Source organism: Canis aureus, chromosome 21 (genome assembly GCF_053574225.1).
Source record: "Canis aureus isolate CA01 chromosome 21, VMU_Caureus_v.1.0, whole genome shotgun sequence".
NCBI lineage: Eukaryota > Metazoa > Chordata > Mammalia > Carnivora > Canidae > Canis > Canis aureus.
This window is the reverse complement of record NC_135631.1, coordinates 43,151,417-43,167,428: the sequence shown is the minus strand read 5'-3', so window position 1 is coordinate 43,167,428 and position 16,012 is coordinate 43,151,417. Positions and strand designations below refer to the sequence as shown.

Genomic DNA, 16,012 nt, shown 5'->3' with positions numbered 1-16,012 from the left:
TGTCCAGCGGGAGCCTCATTCCTGGTTGCCCCTCATTTCGGCTCCACCCTTCCCGCGCCCTGAGGTCCTGGGACCGCCGTGCCCCGGTGGCCCGGGTTGACAGCCGCTGCCGCCACCGCAGTTTGATGCGAGGAGGCGGCGTCGGATCCCGTGAAAAGTGACGGACCCAGAACCGATAGGCGACAGCTCGTAATGTCAGAGGGCTTCATCCTTGGGCAGAGTTGGACGCCTCCTCCCTCTGTGAACAGATTCTTGGGATGCACAGGTGGCCCACTCGCAGACTGGCTTGTGTTTCACACGGGGTTTATCCACAGCCAGACTTGGAGGCGACTTCGGAGCACTAGTTCAGGCAGGGATGAACCATATGTGTTGAATATAGCAGCTTATTGATAGTTTTGGAGAGAAGAAAACCCCAGGAAGTAAGTTAAACGTAGTATATTTGAGGAGCACATTAAATTGTGTTAATCCAGTGAACCTGCCACAAATCTCCTTCAGGATAAAGTTCAAGTTTCTTTTCATCTGTTCTTAATTTTCTTATTTTCTTTCCTAATCGCCATCACCTTCTACCTGGTAGTGACATAGTTTGTGTACTTTTTCTGCTGCATTATAGAACTGCTTTTTGTATTTTTTTTTAAGATTTTTATTTATTTATTCATGAGAGACACACACACACACACACAGAGGCAGAGACACAGGCAGAAGGAGAAGCAGGCTCCACGCAGGGAGCCCGACGTGGGACTCGATCCCTGGGTCTCCAAGATCACGCCCTGGGCTGAAGGCCCCGCTAAACCGCTGAGCACCCCAGGCTGCCCCGCTTTTTGTATTCCACAGTTCATAAGGGTACCTTTCAAAAACTTACTAATCAGGTGGTTTTCTGAACAAAGTTGTGTTAGATTCTCTCGGTTAGGATCTCTGTCCAATGCATCTTCGTATCTTAGTTTAAATTCCATTTCCCCAAGTTTTGAACTCCTGATACGTGTGCATTTCCCACCCTCAAACAGCTTGCCATTTTACTAAGGGGAAATAGCTATAAAGGTAAGCATTATAATATAGTGTTGCTGGGTAGCAGAATTGTGTACAAAGTCAATACAGAGGGGGATGATAACTGGGAGTGATTAGGGGAGTGTCAGGGAAGGCTTTCCAAATGGAATTGGTTTTGAAGTGTAAATAGAACTTCCCTAGATGAGGAAGTGGAAGAAACAACACATGCCAGGCATAGGTGTATATTTTATTTTAGTAGGATGCATTCTGGAATTGTAATCAGTTTTTGAAGGGCTAATAGTCCTTAATTCTGCCTTCTGTATTTTCCTACTTAGTTTACCATCTTCCTTGGTGATTATTTAAATCCTTACTCTTGCAGACCTCTCCTTTCAAGCTCAACAAATGACTTTAAACTTCCATGAAAAGAGATGTGAACTTCCTCCATTTCTTGCCATCAAACCTATAAACTAAGCCTAGATCTGTAACTGTCTTTTTTTTTTTTTTTTTAACCACCTTGTATTTTCCATTATAATAGAAGTGGCATCTCTGCTTCTAAAGACAGTCTTCCTCCCGCGCTCTGGATTTTTTTTTTTCCTGTCTCAAGGACCAAGTCACTTTCATTCTACACCATTGAAATCTCTTTGCCAAGGTCTCTGCTGATCTCCTTGTAGATAAATAGATACTTTTTGGTCGTTATCTTACTTGAACTTGTAAAGAGGGTTTGACTCTTCGTAATACCTCTCGTGTGACTTCTGAGTTCTGTGCTTAAAAAATTTCCTAATTCTCTAAGTGCTCTCTTCTAGGTTCCTTTATTTTTATTTTTTTAAGTTTTGTTTATTCATGAGACACAGAGAGAGGCAGAGACATAGGCTGAGGGAGAAGCAGGCTCTCTGCAGGGAGCCTGATGCGGGACTTGATCCCAGGACTCCAGGGTCTTGGCCTGAGTTGAAGGCAGATGCTCAACCACTGAGCCACCCAGGTGTCCCTTTTTGGTTCCTTTAATTGCTTGTCTTCAGTTTGCCCGAATTCATTGGTTCACTGCAACATTCCTAAAAAAACCAATTCTGTGTGTAACAGTGATTCACTATGTAAAGGATTTGCCAGGGTAGAGGATAGGATTGATAGGGTTTTGAGCAGATGCATAGCTGAAATAATTTGTGGGGTGCTTCTGATTTTCCTTCTATATGAATGAGACAATTGTAAAGGAGAAGCATTACATGATTCTTCTGATGGACAATCAAATCCTGAAATGCCAAGTCCAGTTTCCAGTATTCAGCCTTCATTGTGTTTGATCTTTGACACTACTACCCACTTACTTTCTCTAAACCATCCCTTGCCATTTTTCCTTGTCTTCTTTTTTTTTTCTCTCTGAATGCTCTTTAGTCTCCTTGATTGCTTTCATTTTCTCCATCTCCTTCGAAATTTTTGTTTTCCTCGCTTCTGAACTTCTCCATTTCCCTCTTTTTGTACATAGAGACAGAGAGAGAGAGAGGCAGAGACACAGGCAAAGGGAGAAGCAGGTTCCATGCAGGGAGCCCGACGTGGGACTCAATCCCGGGTCTCCAGGATCACACCCCATGCTGAAGGTGGCGCTAAACTGCTGAGCCACCGGGGCTGCCCTGTGGTCAGTTTTTTAAGATACCTACTTGTTATGTCCCCTGGCTTACACAGTTCCTGGAAATTTAACTGTTGACTCTCAGGAGCCAGCAGGAGCCAGTTCCAGCATACCACCGTGTGACTAATTCCTTTTCAGTCATCTTCCATGATGCTGCCAGAAACTAAAACACAAATGACAGTCCTGTTTCCTGTCTTTAACCTCAATGGGATATAGTCTAAACATTTGAGAAGTCATACCAGTCTCTTTTTAAACTGCTCTCAGTCTTCCTTTGGAACTTCAATTTTTTTTTTTTTTTTAGAACTTCAGTTTTCTATTATTCTTGTCCCTTCTGCCCAGCACACACACAGTGTGATCTAGACACATTGACGTCGGCGGTGCCCTTATTTCTCAAAATATGCTATGGCATTTGCTGCCTCTAAACCTTCTTGGAGTGGCCCTCTTCACTTGGCTGCCTTGAAGAATCTTTAATCCTGAAAACTCCTTGGCAAACTGGAAGGAAATGAGGTTCCCAGAATTAAGGCCAAAGTAGCAGCTTTTCTTTCACTTTAAGAGTCATCAAGAATGAGTCTTTGCCCTTTGCAGAATGCTACTTCCAGCAGGTATATAGATGAATTCATCCATTCAACCTGTATGGAACACCTACCATGTGTCAGACGTTGTTCATGCTCTAGGGACATGGGAGTAAAGAAAACAAAGCCCTTGCTCTCATGGAGTGTACTTTTTAGTGGATAGAGACACTAGAAGTTTTCTTGTAAGGACTCTATTTTGCTGGTTAGTTTTATAATTTCTTCAGGGTGATCTTACCTGTATCTATCACATGGGTCAAAGATAGTGGTTTTATACCTACAGTGAGCTCACTTCTACGTAACTTTTTAACTCTTAACTCTATTTATCTTTTACCTACAGATTTTTGGGTTTCTGTACGGAAAGATGCCTTAGCATCTAGCATCACTTCTTCTTTGTGTTTATTAAGGCTGTGTTTTGAACATAGTCTCCCTTTCTACTTATTTCGCCCATATATCCCTAATTTCAGTAATATCTATAAGTTTGTATTTGCCTACTTCTATTATAATTCCAGAATCACTTTATTATGACAGCATTTGTGCATTGGAGATACAAGAGATCATAAATACCAAATATAGTGAATTGGTTTGTTGTCATTATCAGTGACCTTGTTTTCTTGCATTAAAGACTGCAGTTAGTAGTTAATTTTTAACCTTCTACTTAATATGTTCCTTTTAACTCACTGGTAAAAGTTAACTTTTCTTAGTGTAATATAGGGGTTTATAGTGTGGGCTCTGCAGCTTGGGTGCCTGAATTAAAATCTCAGACAGGTTGGACAGGTTGCATGCCCTGTCTTCACCTGTCTCTTCATCTGTGAAATGGGGGAAACAATATTTGATAGTTCGAACAGAGTTGTGTGAGGATTGAATGAGTTAATATGTTTAAAGTGTGTAGGTCAATGCCTGGCCCACAGTAAGCTCTCTGTGAATGTTACCATTCCTTCTCATTTACAACAGTTCTCATGTATAAAAAGATTCAGAGTATGTTATCTATGATTATACTTGTTCTGTTGTGTGCTGTGGTTTATTGCAGTGCAATTAGTATTTAAAGAGTTTGCTTATTTTTTTCTAGAGTGTTACAGTGATTTTTTAAATGAAGACTTTGATGTCAAGACTTATACTTCCCAGTCTATCCATCAAGCTGTAATTGCTGAACAACTAGCAAAACTTGCCCAAGGAATCAGTCAGTTGGATAAAGAGCTACACCTACAGGTATTTCCAATCTTTTGGATCATCTGGCTTCTTCAGCCTACAGTGATAATTTATCACTTTGTAATCCTTTTATTATTTAATCTAAACATGTATTTAAATGAGGAAATGTGCAACTTATGAGTGTGGCTTATTTCTCAAGGTATGTTTTTGCAAAGTTTTCCATAAACTACTTTTTGTTAGTTGAAAAAGGAACATACCCCCCTCTCCAAAAGTATTTGGACATCCCTTGTTTGCCCCACCTAATTGATGTGCAGTGACTATAGGTGGGTGAAAAATAGGAAGTCTTTGGTAAAAATAATAGCAAACAAAATTTTGGAAGTAGAACAGTGTAAGGGACGCCTGGGTGGATCAGTGGTTAAGTGTGTCTGCCTTCAGCTCAGGGTGTGATCCCGGAGTCCTGGGAATGAATTAAAAAAAAAAAAAAAAAAAAAGAACAGTGAAAGACATATTGGGAAGTTCACATTGGCACTTCCCACTTTATGAACACAAAGTGTAACATTTGCTGAAATTCTAGAAAGTTGATAAATTTGTGGTAGCTAGAACACAGTATGGAGAATTAGGAGGTGGCTCTTTTTTTTTTTTTTTTTTTTTTTTTAAGATTTTATTTATTTATTCATGAGAGACACACACAGAGAGAGAAGGAGACATAGGCAGAGGGAGAAGCCGGCTCCAGGCAGGGAGCCTGATGTGGGACTTGATCCTGGGACTCCAGGATCATGCCCTGGGCCAAAGGCAGGCGCTCAACCACCAAGCCACCCAGGCATCCAGGAGATGGGTCTTAATCTCAGCTGTGCTATTACCTTTCCTATCTGTTAATGTCTTTGAGTTTTGCTTTTAACAAAGGAAATCTATTAAATGAGTTGGAGTGAATAAGGAGGAACAGATGACAGTGGAAGATCTTAAGAGTTCCTTCCTCTTCTAAAATTCTATAATTTTATGGGGAGTTTTATAGTATACTTCCTGGTGTTGGCTTTTGTCTGTTGAGTAGGCACTTGACAAATATTTAAATGAGTGAAAAAATGCATGAATATATGGACTGTTTACCAGGAAACTTGGATCTGTTATAACATGAGACATGTTCACTTAAATTTTTTGTGCTGTACTTTATCAATCAAAAGAGTAGCTTAGGACTAGGATGACTTCTAGGATTCCTTTAACTTTATATATTATATATTATATGTTTTAACTATACATTTAATCGTATATTTTAATTGTCAGGATTTGCATTAGGCTATGAGGATAGAAGAATGAACATATTTTTCCAGCTCTCCAAGGACTCACCAACCAATGGCAGATACAGACAGAAATAATGACAGGCAAGTGATGCCTGTTTTATTTAGACTAGTACAAAGTGTTCATAAAAGCAGGAGAGAATGCACTTTGCCTAGGGTTCTCAGGGGTGGCTTTTTCTAAGAGCCACCTGAAATTCTTTTTTATGGTTGGTATTTTCTTTCTTTTGCAGGTTTTTATTTAAATTCCAGTCTGTTAACTATGATGTATTATTAGTTTCAAGTGTAGAATTTAGTGATTCATCAGTTAGATACAACATCTAGTGTTCATCACAAGTGCCCTCCTTAATCTCCATCACCCATCCTCCCCCTTCTTCCCCTCCAGCAAGCCACAGTTTGTTCCCTATAGTTAAGAATCTGTTTCCTGGATTGCCTCTCTGTTTTTTTCCCCTATGCTCAATTGTTTTGTTTCTTAAATTCCACATATGAGTGAAATCATATGGTATTTGTCTTTCTCTGACTTAATTTGCTTAGCATAATACTCTAGCTCCATCCACGTCGTTGCAAATGGCAAGATTTCATTCTTTTTTATGGCTGAGTAATATGATTAGTATTTTCTTTTTCCTTGCATGCAGTACCTTCTTTGCAGAAATCAATAAAGACGAAAAATTTATTTAACATCTCTTACAGGGGACAAATTACACTTATAATAGTTTGGAATATAAAGTAGAGGCCTAGAATAAGATCTGAACCTGCTATAATTGTTTTTCTGCAGAAGCAAAATTGGGATAATGATAATTAAACCCATAAAAAATCTTTTTTTTTTTTTTTTTTAAAATCTTTTTAAATATCATGTGTTGAGGTATGTATTAGTTGGAGCATAGGACAAGAAATAGAAACCACTCTAGGTATTCAAAGCAGGAAGATGTTTAATACTGAGGACTGGATGCTTCTGAAGTCAGTGGACTGAGTTGAAAGATCTACTTTCATAGATGCAGTGTGGAGGCCTAGAAACTCCAGCCATTACCTCCTATACCACTGCTGCAATTCTGCCTTGGGGTATCTAGTAACTAAATTCTAGAATGATTGATACGGCTATTCCAGCCATCTCTAAATTCTCAGGTCTCAGGACCTTGCTCATTACTAGCTGAAACAGTAACAGGAAGATAGCTTTCCTTTCCTTTCTGTCTTCCAGATCTCTTGAAAATTCATCCAGCTGGCTGAAGGGGAGTTTATGAAAGTGTATGTAGCTTTAGGATTTTCAACATTTCCAAAGTATTCTTCACACAGGAGAAAGGATAGAGAATTAAAATTAGTCTTGTTAAGATGCATAGATAAATTGATGACCATATCAGTGGACTGGGGAGAATTCAGACATACTCTGGCAATCTTAACAGACATAGGAGACCGAAAAGTAACACTTATTTTAGATGGATGTTAGAGAGAGGGACTTGATAAAATAAGTGATACCTGATATAGGACAATGTGGAGGTTCCAGTGAATGAATCCTTGCTGACTAGGAGCTTCAGTTTACAGCCTGGATAGGAAACTCCGTATTCATTGGAATAAAAAAAAGTACAAAATGATAAAGACTCTTGCATTACTCTAAAGATTTGCATGATTTCTTGATGTATCTAGGAATTTCTTACATGTGGTCTTTAACTCTTAAACGTTTTGGGTTTTTGATGTGGTCATTCACATTGCCCTAATTTTCATAAAAAAAAAAATCAGTCTTGCATGGGGATTTTTCACATGACCCTAGGAAACTGAAAGCAGAGAGATACTCAGGAATAGTTGGGTACTGACTCTGCTTTATCTTTTCAGATTAGAATGTGGTCTTGATGATGCTGAATTAAGTTCAAGAACTAAGAGAACCTAATGTTTGAAAACATTCTTTATGGGAAAAGCATACAACAGCATGGCAAGAATTAGCCTGGGTTTTTTTGTTGTTGTTGTTTTTGTTTTCTTTTAGTTTCAATTTTGGCACAACTCCCCATGCTCCTTCCATTAGGAAAGCAAGGGGATAGTGAAAAGGCTGTGTCTTTTTTGGCTCTATGTCGAACTATAAGCATGTTTGTGTTTCTGCTAATAACTCATCTCAAGTATACCTTTATCACCTGTATACTTTTCTTTTGTGTTAGTGTTTGCGCCTTCCTGTATGGAGGGAGACCTTTAGTTCTACTTTGTGGCTATAAAGAAAAATACCTAATACTTACAGAAAATTCTTGATTTTCAGGTTGTTGCAAGACATGAAGATTTGCTAGCACAAGCAACTGGGATTGAGTCTTTGGAAGGTATGTTTCCATTAAGTAACTGTAAGTTAGATGGAGCTAGAGCAGGGATTGGCAAACTTTTACTGTTAAGGGTCAGATAGTAAATACTTTAGACTTTGCAGGCCATACCATTTCTGTTGCAATTACTAAACTCTGTGGTTGCAGAGTGAAAGCAGCCAGGTAGTATGTAAGTGATTGTGGCTGTGTCCCAACAAAACTTGAATAAAATTTTGTTGACCTTTGAGCTAAACTATCTGCATTCAAATCCTTGCTTTGTCACTTAATAGATATGTGACTGTGAACAAGTTATTTAACCTTTGTGTGCCTCCCTTTTATCTATAAAGGAGGAGTATTAAAATATTCCTGTATGGTGCTATTTTGAGGACTAAGTGAATTAGAAAAATGGTTAGGACAATCCTGGTGCATAGTTAGTGCCTCTAGAAAATTAACAGAAAATTGTTAATTAGCAAAAACATCAAAACCACCAGAATGAGGAATAGTGGAAGTAGGCTTGAATATTTTTCTTATTTTTGGCTTTCTTTGAAACTTTTTCAATGAGAATATAATAGAATAATGAATGATGCATTGGAGACTCCTGTGGCTCAGTCAGTTAAACTTCTGACTCTTGATTTTGGCTTAGATCATGAACCCAGGGGATCCGACTCAGGGCTCCGTGCTCAGTTCGGAGTCTGCTTGAGATTCTTGCTCTTCCTCTCCACCTCACTCAACTTGCCTGTGCGCGCATACTCTTTCTCTCTAAATCTTAAAAAAATAATAATAATAATAGGGGATCCCTGGGTGGCTCAGAGGTTTAGCGCCGCCTTCAGCCTAGGGTATGATTCTGGAGACCTGGGATCCCATGTTGGGCTCCCTGCATGGAGCCTGCTTCTCCCTCTGCCTCTCTCTCACTCTCTCTCTCTCTCTCTGTCTCTCATTGATAAATAAATAAAATCTTTAAAAAATAATAATAATTGGGATTTTTTAATGAGCCTTACTATTTTTGATTGGCTAAATCCTTTTTTTTTTTTTTAAAGATTTATTTATTTATTTATGATAGACATAGAGAGAGAGAGGCAGAGACACAGGAGGAGAGAGAAGCAGGCTCCATGCCAGGAACCCGACGTGGGACTCGATCCTGGGATTCCAGGATAGCGCCCTGGGCCAAAGGCAGGCACTAAACTGCTGAGCCACCCAGGGATCCCTCCCTTTTTTTTATTTTTAGATTTATTTATTTATTCATGAGAGAGAGAGAGAGAGCGCGCGCGAGAGAGGCAGAGACATAGGCAGAGGGAGTAGCAGGCTTCCTGCAGGGAGCCCAGTGTGGGACTCTATCCCAGATCCTGGGATCACACCCTGAGCCAAAGATAGACGCTCAAGTGCTGAGCCACCCAGACATCCTGATTGGATAAATATTTTATGAATTTTTCATCCTATCTTGATTTAAATTCAATTACATGTTATAAATACGGAATATTTAAGTGATTTTCCCTATGTTGATCAAATTCTTGAGGAAGAAGGATATTACTTTCTGTGATGCAATATTCTTTAATGCTTCCCCTAGTATTTCTTTTTTTTTTTTTTAATATTTATTTATTTATGATAGACACAGAGAGAGAGAGGCAGAGACACAGGAGGAGGGAGAAGCAGGCTCCATGCAGGGAGCCCGATGTGGGACTCGATCCCGGGGCTCCAGGATCGCGCCCTGGGCCAAAGGCAGGCGCTAAACCGCTGAGCCATGCAGGGATCCCCTCCCCTACTATTTCTTACACACTCAAAGGTATTAGCTTATTCTCAGCATGTATGCTGTTTCTCAGACATCCTAATGAAGAACTTAGTATTTGGGAGAATGATAGTTCATTACTTGAGTATTTAGGATGATTAGCAGACTGTTTTCTTGGAAAAACTCAGAAGCTTTAAGTACTGACCACTTGCAATTGGAAATTATTTATTTTTAATCTCATAATATTTTATGTGTTTCTGGAAGCAGTAAATATCCTGTTTTATTGTTGAATTTTTTTTAAACAAATGGTAAGTGATTTTTTCATTTGTCAAACCCATAAGAATGGCTGGTAGTACATTGATTCTGAGTGTATTTAGGTGTAGATGCATCATTGCAACAGAAATAGTTCTCATTGTGGTTTTCTTAAATGCAATTAGGTCTATAATGTGCTTATTTTTCCAAAATGCTTTTCAGTGATTATAATATTTAAAATAAATGGTTAGACTGAATTAGAATGACTATCCATTGGATAAGTATATGAGGTACAAAGGCTGCCTTCTCTGAGTTCTTGTGATAATCTGAGCATCTTCTCTGGATTATTTGAACATAAAACATCAAAGTATGATTTAGTATTCATTTTGGCATGGTGTGGATTTCTAAGCACTTAATGTTGAAATGGCCGAAGAATAAGTGTTATCTGTATTTGGAAACGAATATTATGCCAACTTCTGCTTCGTCTGCTTTTTTCCCCAAATATTTAAATTTTTTGCCACATAGGTAGTTTGGAATTACTTTTATTGAACCTATTTTGTTAAAAATTAATCCCTATTTGTTTTCATTCATTTATTCATTTAAATGTTAGTTGAGAATTTGCTAGGTTCCCAATAGCTATAACAAAGATAGAGTCCCTGTTCTTATGGCATTTAGAGATATATTTAATTAACCCTATTGTATTGAAAAGAGATGTCCTCATTCCTTCCTTCATTTGTTCACTCAAACAGTAACTGAGAGCTTTTTAGGTCCTGTGGACCTGGAACTATAGAAGTCACTGTTCTTATGGAATTAATGTTCTTCCAATGTGGGGAAGCAGACGAAATTCCCACATATGGGAAAATTCAAATATTTTTAAGTCCCATAAAGAAAATAAAATGGATGATTGGGTTAAGGAAAGGGAGCAAGGATAATCAGGGGAGGCCTTTTTGAGAAGATGACATTTGAGCTGAGAACTCAAATGGTAAGGTAGTAATTAGCTTGGGATGTACAAGGGGCAGAACGAAGGCCGGTATGAGGGGAATTTAATGAATGAAGGAAAGAATTATAGATGAGGTTCTTGGAAAAGAAGTTTGATTTTCATTCTAAATGCACTGGTAAACCATTGGAAGGTTTTTTTTTTTTTTATTATTAGGGGTATGTTGTGTAAGATTTATGCTGTAAAAGCTTTTTCTGATGGCTCTGTAGGACAGTAGGAGTAGAATCAGGGGTATCAATTTAGAAGATACTAGAAGATTAGAGTTGAGTTGATGGTGCTCTGGATTAGAATGGTAGATGTGAAGAGAGGGAAATGGGTGGGATAAAATGGGGGCATAACTGATAGGGTTTGGTGATGGAGGTGAAAGGGTAGAGGGGACAAAAGTCACCAAGTGTGATTCCCAAGATTTTAGTCTGAAAAATGAGATAAATGATGGTATAGGAAACTGAGATGGGTCAGAATGGAGAGGATTATAATTTTGATGGGGAAGGGTGGAACAGAGGTTATCTTGGGCATCTTAAATTTGATATGAGAAAGTTCGAGTCCATAGGTGTGTGTATGTGTGAGTGTGTGTGTGTGTGTGTATATATACATAGGCAGGCAGGCATAGGTCAAATCTGTCTATGTAGATGTGCGTACATATGTGTGGATGTGTATGTATAAGATTGGTATTTTATTGAACAGATAGTATTTAAAACACCAGGATTGGGTGAAATTCTTAAGAGAGATGGTAGATGGAGAAGTGAAACTGGCTGAACATCAGATCTTGGAGGACTCTAGCAGAGGAGGAACTGCTAATGTAATAGGAAGAAGTGGGGGATCCTTGAGTGGCTCAGCGGTTTAGAGCCTGCCTTTAGCCCAGAGTGTGATCCTGGAGTCCCGGGATCGAGTCCCACATCGGGCTCCCTGCATGGAGCCTGCTTCTCCCTCTGCCTGTGTCTCTGCCTCTCTCTCTCTGTCTCTCAAAAATAAATAAAATCTTAAAAAAAAAAAAAAAGTAATAGGAAGAAGCCCAGGGAGTGTGACAACTTGGCACCCTAGAGAAAAAGAATATTGTTGGGAGAGAGTGGTGTGACTATGTTTTGAATTTCAGAGGATTTGAGCAAGGTAAAGACAGAACTGACAGTAGAATTTGGCACCTTGGGGATTTCTGGTGACCTCTATAAGATCTGTTTTGGTGGAGTGTGTATGAAAGTCTAATTGAGAGTGCCTTGTGGAGAGAATAAGATGTAAGGATATGATGATAACAAGCGAGAGCAGTTCATTCCTGGAGGTCTAAGATCAACGAATCATAAAACTAGCAGAAAAATGGGAATCTTCCGGTTGGATTCTATTGGACTAAGCCATACTAAAGCCTATTTGTACCTGATAATGTTTATTAGTTCTAGTATTACTTCATCTAATATATGACAGAGTTATAGAACTAAGTAAATAAACCTAAGTTTATTTAGAATACTATGTTTTTAAACTATGGCTATGCCTGTTAAATGTAAGAACTGAGTTTTAAAGAATGAAATTCAAAATAATTACAACTGTAATATTGAAAAGCTTGTTATCAGGTATGTAAAATAGTAAAATTAAGATCTATCTTCCTGAAAATACTCTTACAGTTTTGTAAAAAGTTAACCATCATGTTGTGTATGTGGAGAGTAAAGGTGATACTATCCTTACTATCCATGTGTATGATTTATCTAGCATATAATGAAGTTAACAAACATTCATTGCCATTGGAAGTAGTCTGATTTAGGCTCAGGTCATACAGTAGTGAATGAGAAATATACTTTCCCTAACCTCCAGGAATTTATAGTCAGTGAAAGAGTAAAACATTAAACAGATAGAAAAGCGGATATGTAATTACCTAATGGGATTAGTGCCATGAAGGAAATGTATGCTAAGGAAGGAAATAACAAGAAAATCTAAATTAGTTGGGGGATCTTTTAGTGATTGTTTCTGTTAAACTGAGGCTTTAGGAACAGTGGGTGTTTATCTAGTAGGAGCTTGGGGGTGCGGTGAGGTGTTGGAGAGAAAGTACACCATTTCCAGGTGGTGCAGGGCCCTGAAGACCAAGTTGTGGACTTCAGTTTTGACATGGAAGCAAAGGGGAGACCATGGAAGGGTTTTAGGGAATATTGTGCTACAGTTTACCCCTTTAAAGTGCCCTCAGGCTCCTTCTTTTGTGACTAGTACAATACGTGAACATGAAACTTAGCCATTGTAAAGTATGTAATATAGTAGCATTAATTACATTACAGTGTTGTGTAGCCATTACTATGTGGTTCCAGAACTTTTTAATCACCCAAAGTGGAACACCCTATGCTCCTTATGCAGTCACTCTCTATTTGTCAGACTTCTTTACTGGAACAAGGATTGGAGGAGGGGGCTAGTTAGAGGCTTTAACAATAGTGCAGGTAAAAGATACCGGTTGCTTAGGTTATGATGGTGGCAGAAAAAAAATGGAAATTTTTCTATGGGTATGGGTATATATATGATTTTTTTCTTTTAATATATATATATATATTTTGCCCGATTGGAGCCCTTGTAAATTTGTAAAGTAACGAAAGCTGTTATGTTTTCCTAGGTGTTCTTCAGATGATGCAGACAAGAATTGGGGCTTTACAGGGAGCTGTTGATAGGTACTGTTGTTCATTTTGTAAATAAGTGGAGTAGAAAGAAATTTGACCATTGATATTTTGAAGATGTTTTTATCATTACTCTTCTCTTTTTTTTTCTTTAGGATGAAAGCAAAAATTGTGGAACCATACAATAAAATAGTAGCCCGGACTGCACAACTAGCAAGACTTCAGGTGGATTCTCACTTTTCATTTCTTATACTTTATTATTCATTTTTTAAATAAGTGGACAAATTTCAAGAGAATGAATTCTGAGGAAATAAGGGTATATGAAAGCAAAGGGGGAAATACTAAAGAACTTTAAGATACCCAGGTTGTGGTTTGTTTGTTTGTTTGTTTGTTTGTTTTTGAGAGGGTGGGAGAGAGAGAGACTCTTAAGCAGGTTCCATGCCCAGCGCAGAGCCCAACATAGTAGGGGGAGCTTGATCTCTTGACCCTGAGATGGTGACTTGGGCTGAAATCAAGAGTCGTTTGATTAACTGAGCCACCCAGGCACTCCAAAATACACAGTTTAAAAGAATGCAAATCTAAACTATTGAAGTGAATTTTCGTTCTTAATATGACAGTGGATAATCATTTACTAACTTACTTAGATTCAAATTATTTGTTTGATAGGGAACAGGAAGAAACCTAACATTTATGCTGTGCTCAAATGTAAGGAATCCAAAATTCTAACTTGTTCTAATAGGAGTATTTGTGCATTTTGGGGGAAATTTGATTTTTGACCAGAATTTAGTGATTTTTGTGGCTGTTATTTTTCCAGATATTTTTCTGTTCCTCCCCTTTCCTTTTGGGACTATAATTACACATGCACTAGGCATCTTAAGACTGTCTCATAGATCACTGGATTCTCTGTTCATTTTTTTCCATAGTCTTCTTTTCCATGTGTGTTTTGTTTTGGATAATTTTTATTGCTTTGTTTCCAAGTTCACTAATTATTTCTTCTGTACTGTTTAATCTGCCCCTAATCTTGTTCAGTGTATTTTTCATTTCAGACAGTTTTGTTTCATCTGTAGAAGTTTGATTTGGGCCTTTTCTGTACTTTTCATTAATCTACTTAACCTTTTGGACATATGGAATGTTATTAAGATAACTATTTTAATGTCTTTGCTAACTTATAGAGTGTGCCAGTCATACCATAGTCTAGGTTCAGAACATTTCCCATCACCACCAAAAAGATGCCCCCAGGTGTGTTGGCCATTGTCTTATTTCATTTGGGCTTCTAGAACAGAATATTATAGACTGGAGAGCTTATAAAATACAGAAATTTCTTTCTCACAATTCTGGAGGCTGGAATTCTGAGTCCCTGCCTGCTCATGTTCTAGTTTAGGCCCTCTTTTGGGTTGCAGATAATCATTTTCTCTTTTAATTTTTTAAATTAAGTTTTTAATTTTAATTCCAATATACCTAACATAAAGTGTTCTATTAGTGTCAAGTCTACAATATAGTGATTCAACAATTGTATATATTACTCAATGCTCATCATGATTAGATAGTCATTGTTGTATTCTCAAGTGGCAGACAGGACAAAGAGAGATCTCTGGAGTCTCTTTTACAGGGCACTGATCCCATTCATGAGTTGTTCGCTTTCATGACCTAGTCACCTCCCAAAGGCCCCACTTCCTAATATCATCACATTGGGGGTTAGGATTTTAGCACATGATTTTTTTTTTTTAATCGTTTCATTTTTCTTTTTTTCATCATGTTAAGTGTACTGTTTAATCCCCATCACTGATTTCCCCCTTCTGCCCACCTCCCTTCCCTCTGGTGACCATCAGTTTTATATAATTAAGAGTCTATTTCTTGGTTTCTTTCTCTCTTTTTTTTTCCTTTCCTGTCTATTTTGTTTCTTAAATTCCACATATGAGTGAGATTATATGGTATTTGTCTTTCTCTGACTGACTCATTTCATTTAACATTATACTCTAGCTCCATCCATGTTGTTGCAAAAGGCAAGATTGTAACCTTTAGTCTGTTCCAGTTGTCTCTACCATTCCCACTCCCAGTTCTCAGCAGCCGCTCATCTGTTTTCTGTCACTATTGATTTGCTTTTTCTGGTCGACATTTCATACAAATGGAATTGTACAAGATAGAGTCTTTTGTGTCTGGCTTTGTTCACTTTGCCTAATGCCTTTGAGGTACATCCATGTTGTAGAATGTCTTCGGTAGTTCATTCTTTTTTTTTTTTTTATTGCTAAATTGTGTTCAGTTTTATGGATGTAACACATTTTGTTTCACCAGTGAATGGATATTTGGATTATTTCTAGTTACTTGCTTTTATGAATAATGCTGCCATGAACATTTGCTTACATGTATTTGTGTGGACCTGTGCTTTCATTTCTCTTAGGTAGTTTTCTAAAAATGGAATTGGTAGGTTGTATGGTAGGCTTAATTTTTTAAGGAACTGCCATATTGTTTTCCAAAGTGCCTATACTATTTTATATTCCTATCAGCAGTGTAGGAGAATTCTAGTGTCTATACATCCTTACCAACACTTTTTCTCTCCTTTTTGATTATGGGCCTTCTAATGGGTGTAC

General features: G+C 38.1%; 1 protein-coding gene across 2 annotated transcripts in view; it reads left to right on the top strand.

The window, feature by feature from the left end:
* Positions 1-16,012, top strand: part of COG5 (component of oligomeric golgi complex 5) — a 296,918-nt gene that overhangs the window by 363 nt on the left and 280,543 nt on the right. The window contains exons 1-5 of one of the 2 annotated variants that reach the window (XM_077864023.1): positions 4,245-4,374; positions 5,593-5,690; positions 7,840-7,897; positions 13,424-13,478; positions 13,580-13,649. In XM_077864023.1, the coding sequence (XP_077720149.1) occupies positions 13,435-13,478; positions 13,580-13,649 (114 nt within the window). In that variant the 5' untranslated portion in view covers positions 4,245-4,374; positions 5,593-5,690; positions 7,840-7,897; positions 13,424-13,434. Of the gene's footprint in view, positions 1-4,234; positions 4,375-5,592; positions 5,691-7,839; positions 7,898-13,423; positions 13,479-13,579; positions 13,650-16,012 lie in introns of those variants that run through there. The other variant, XM_077864022.1, reaches the window with a different exon arrangement.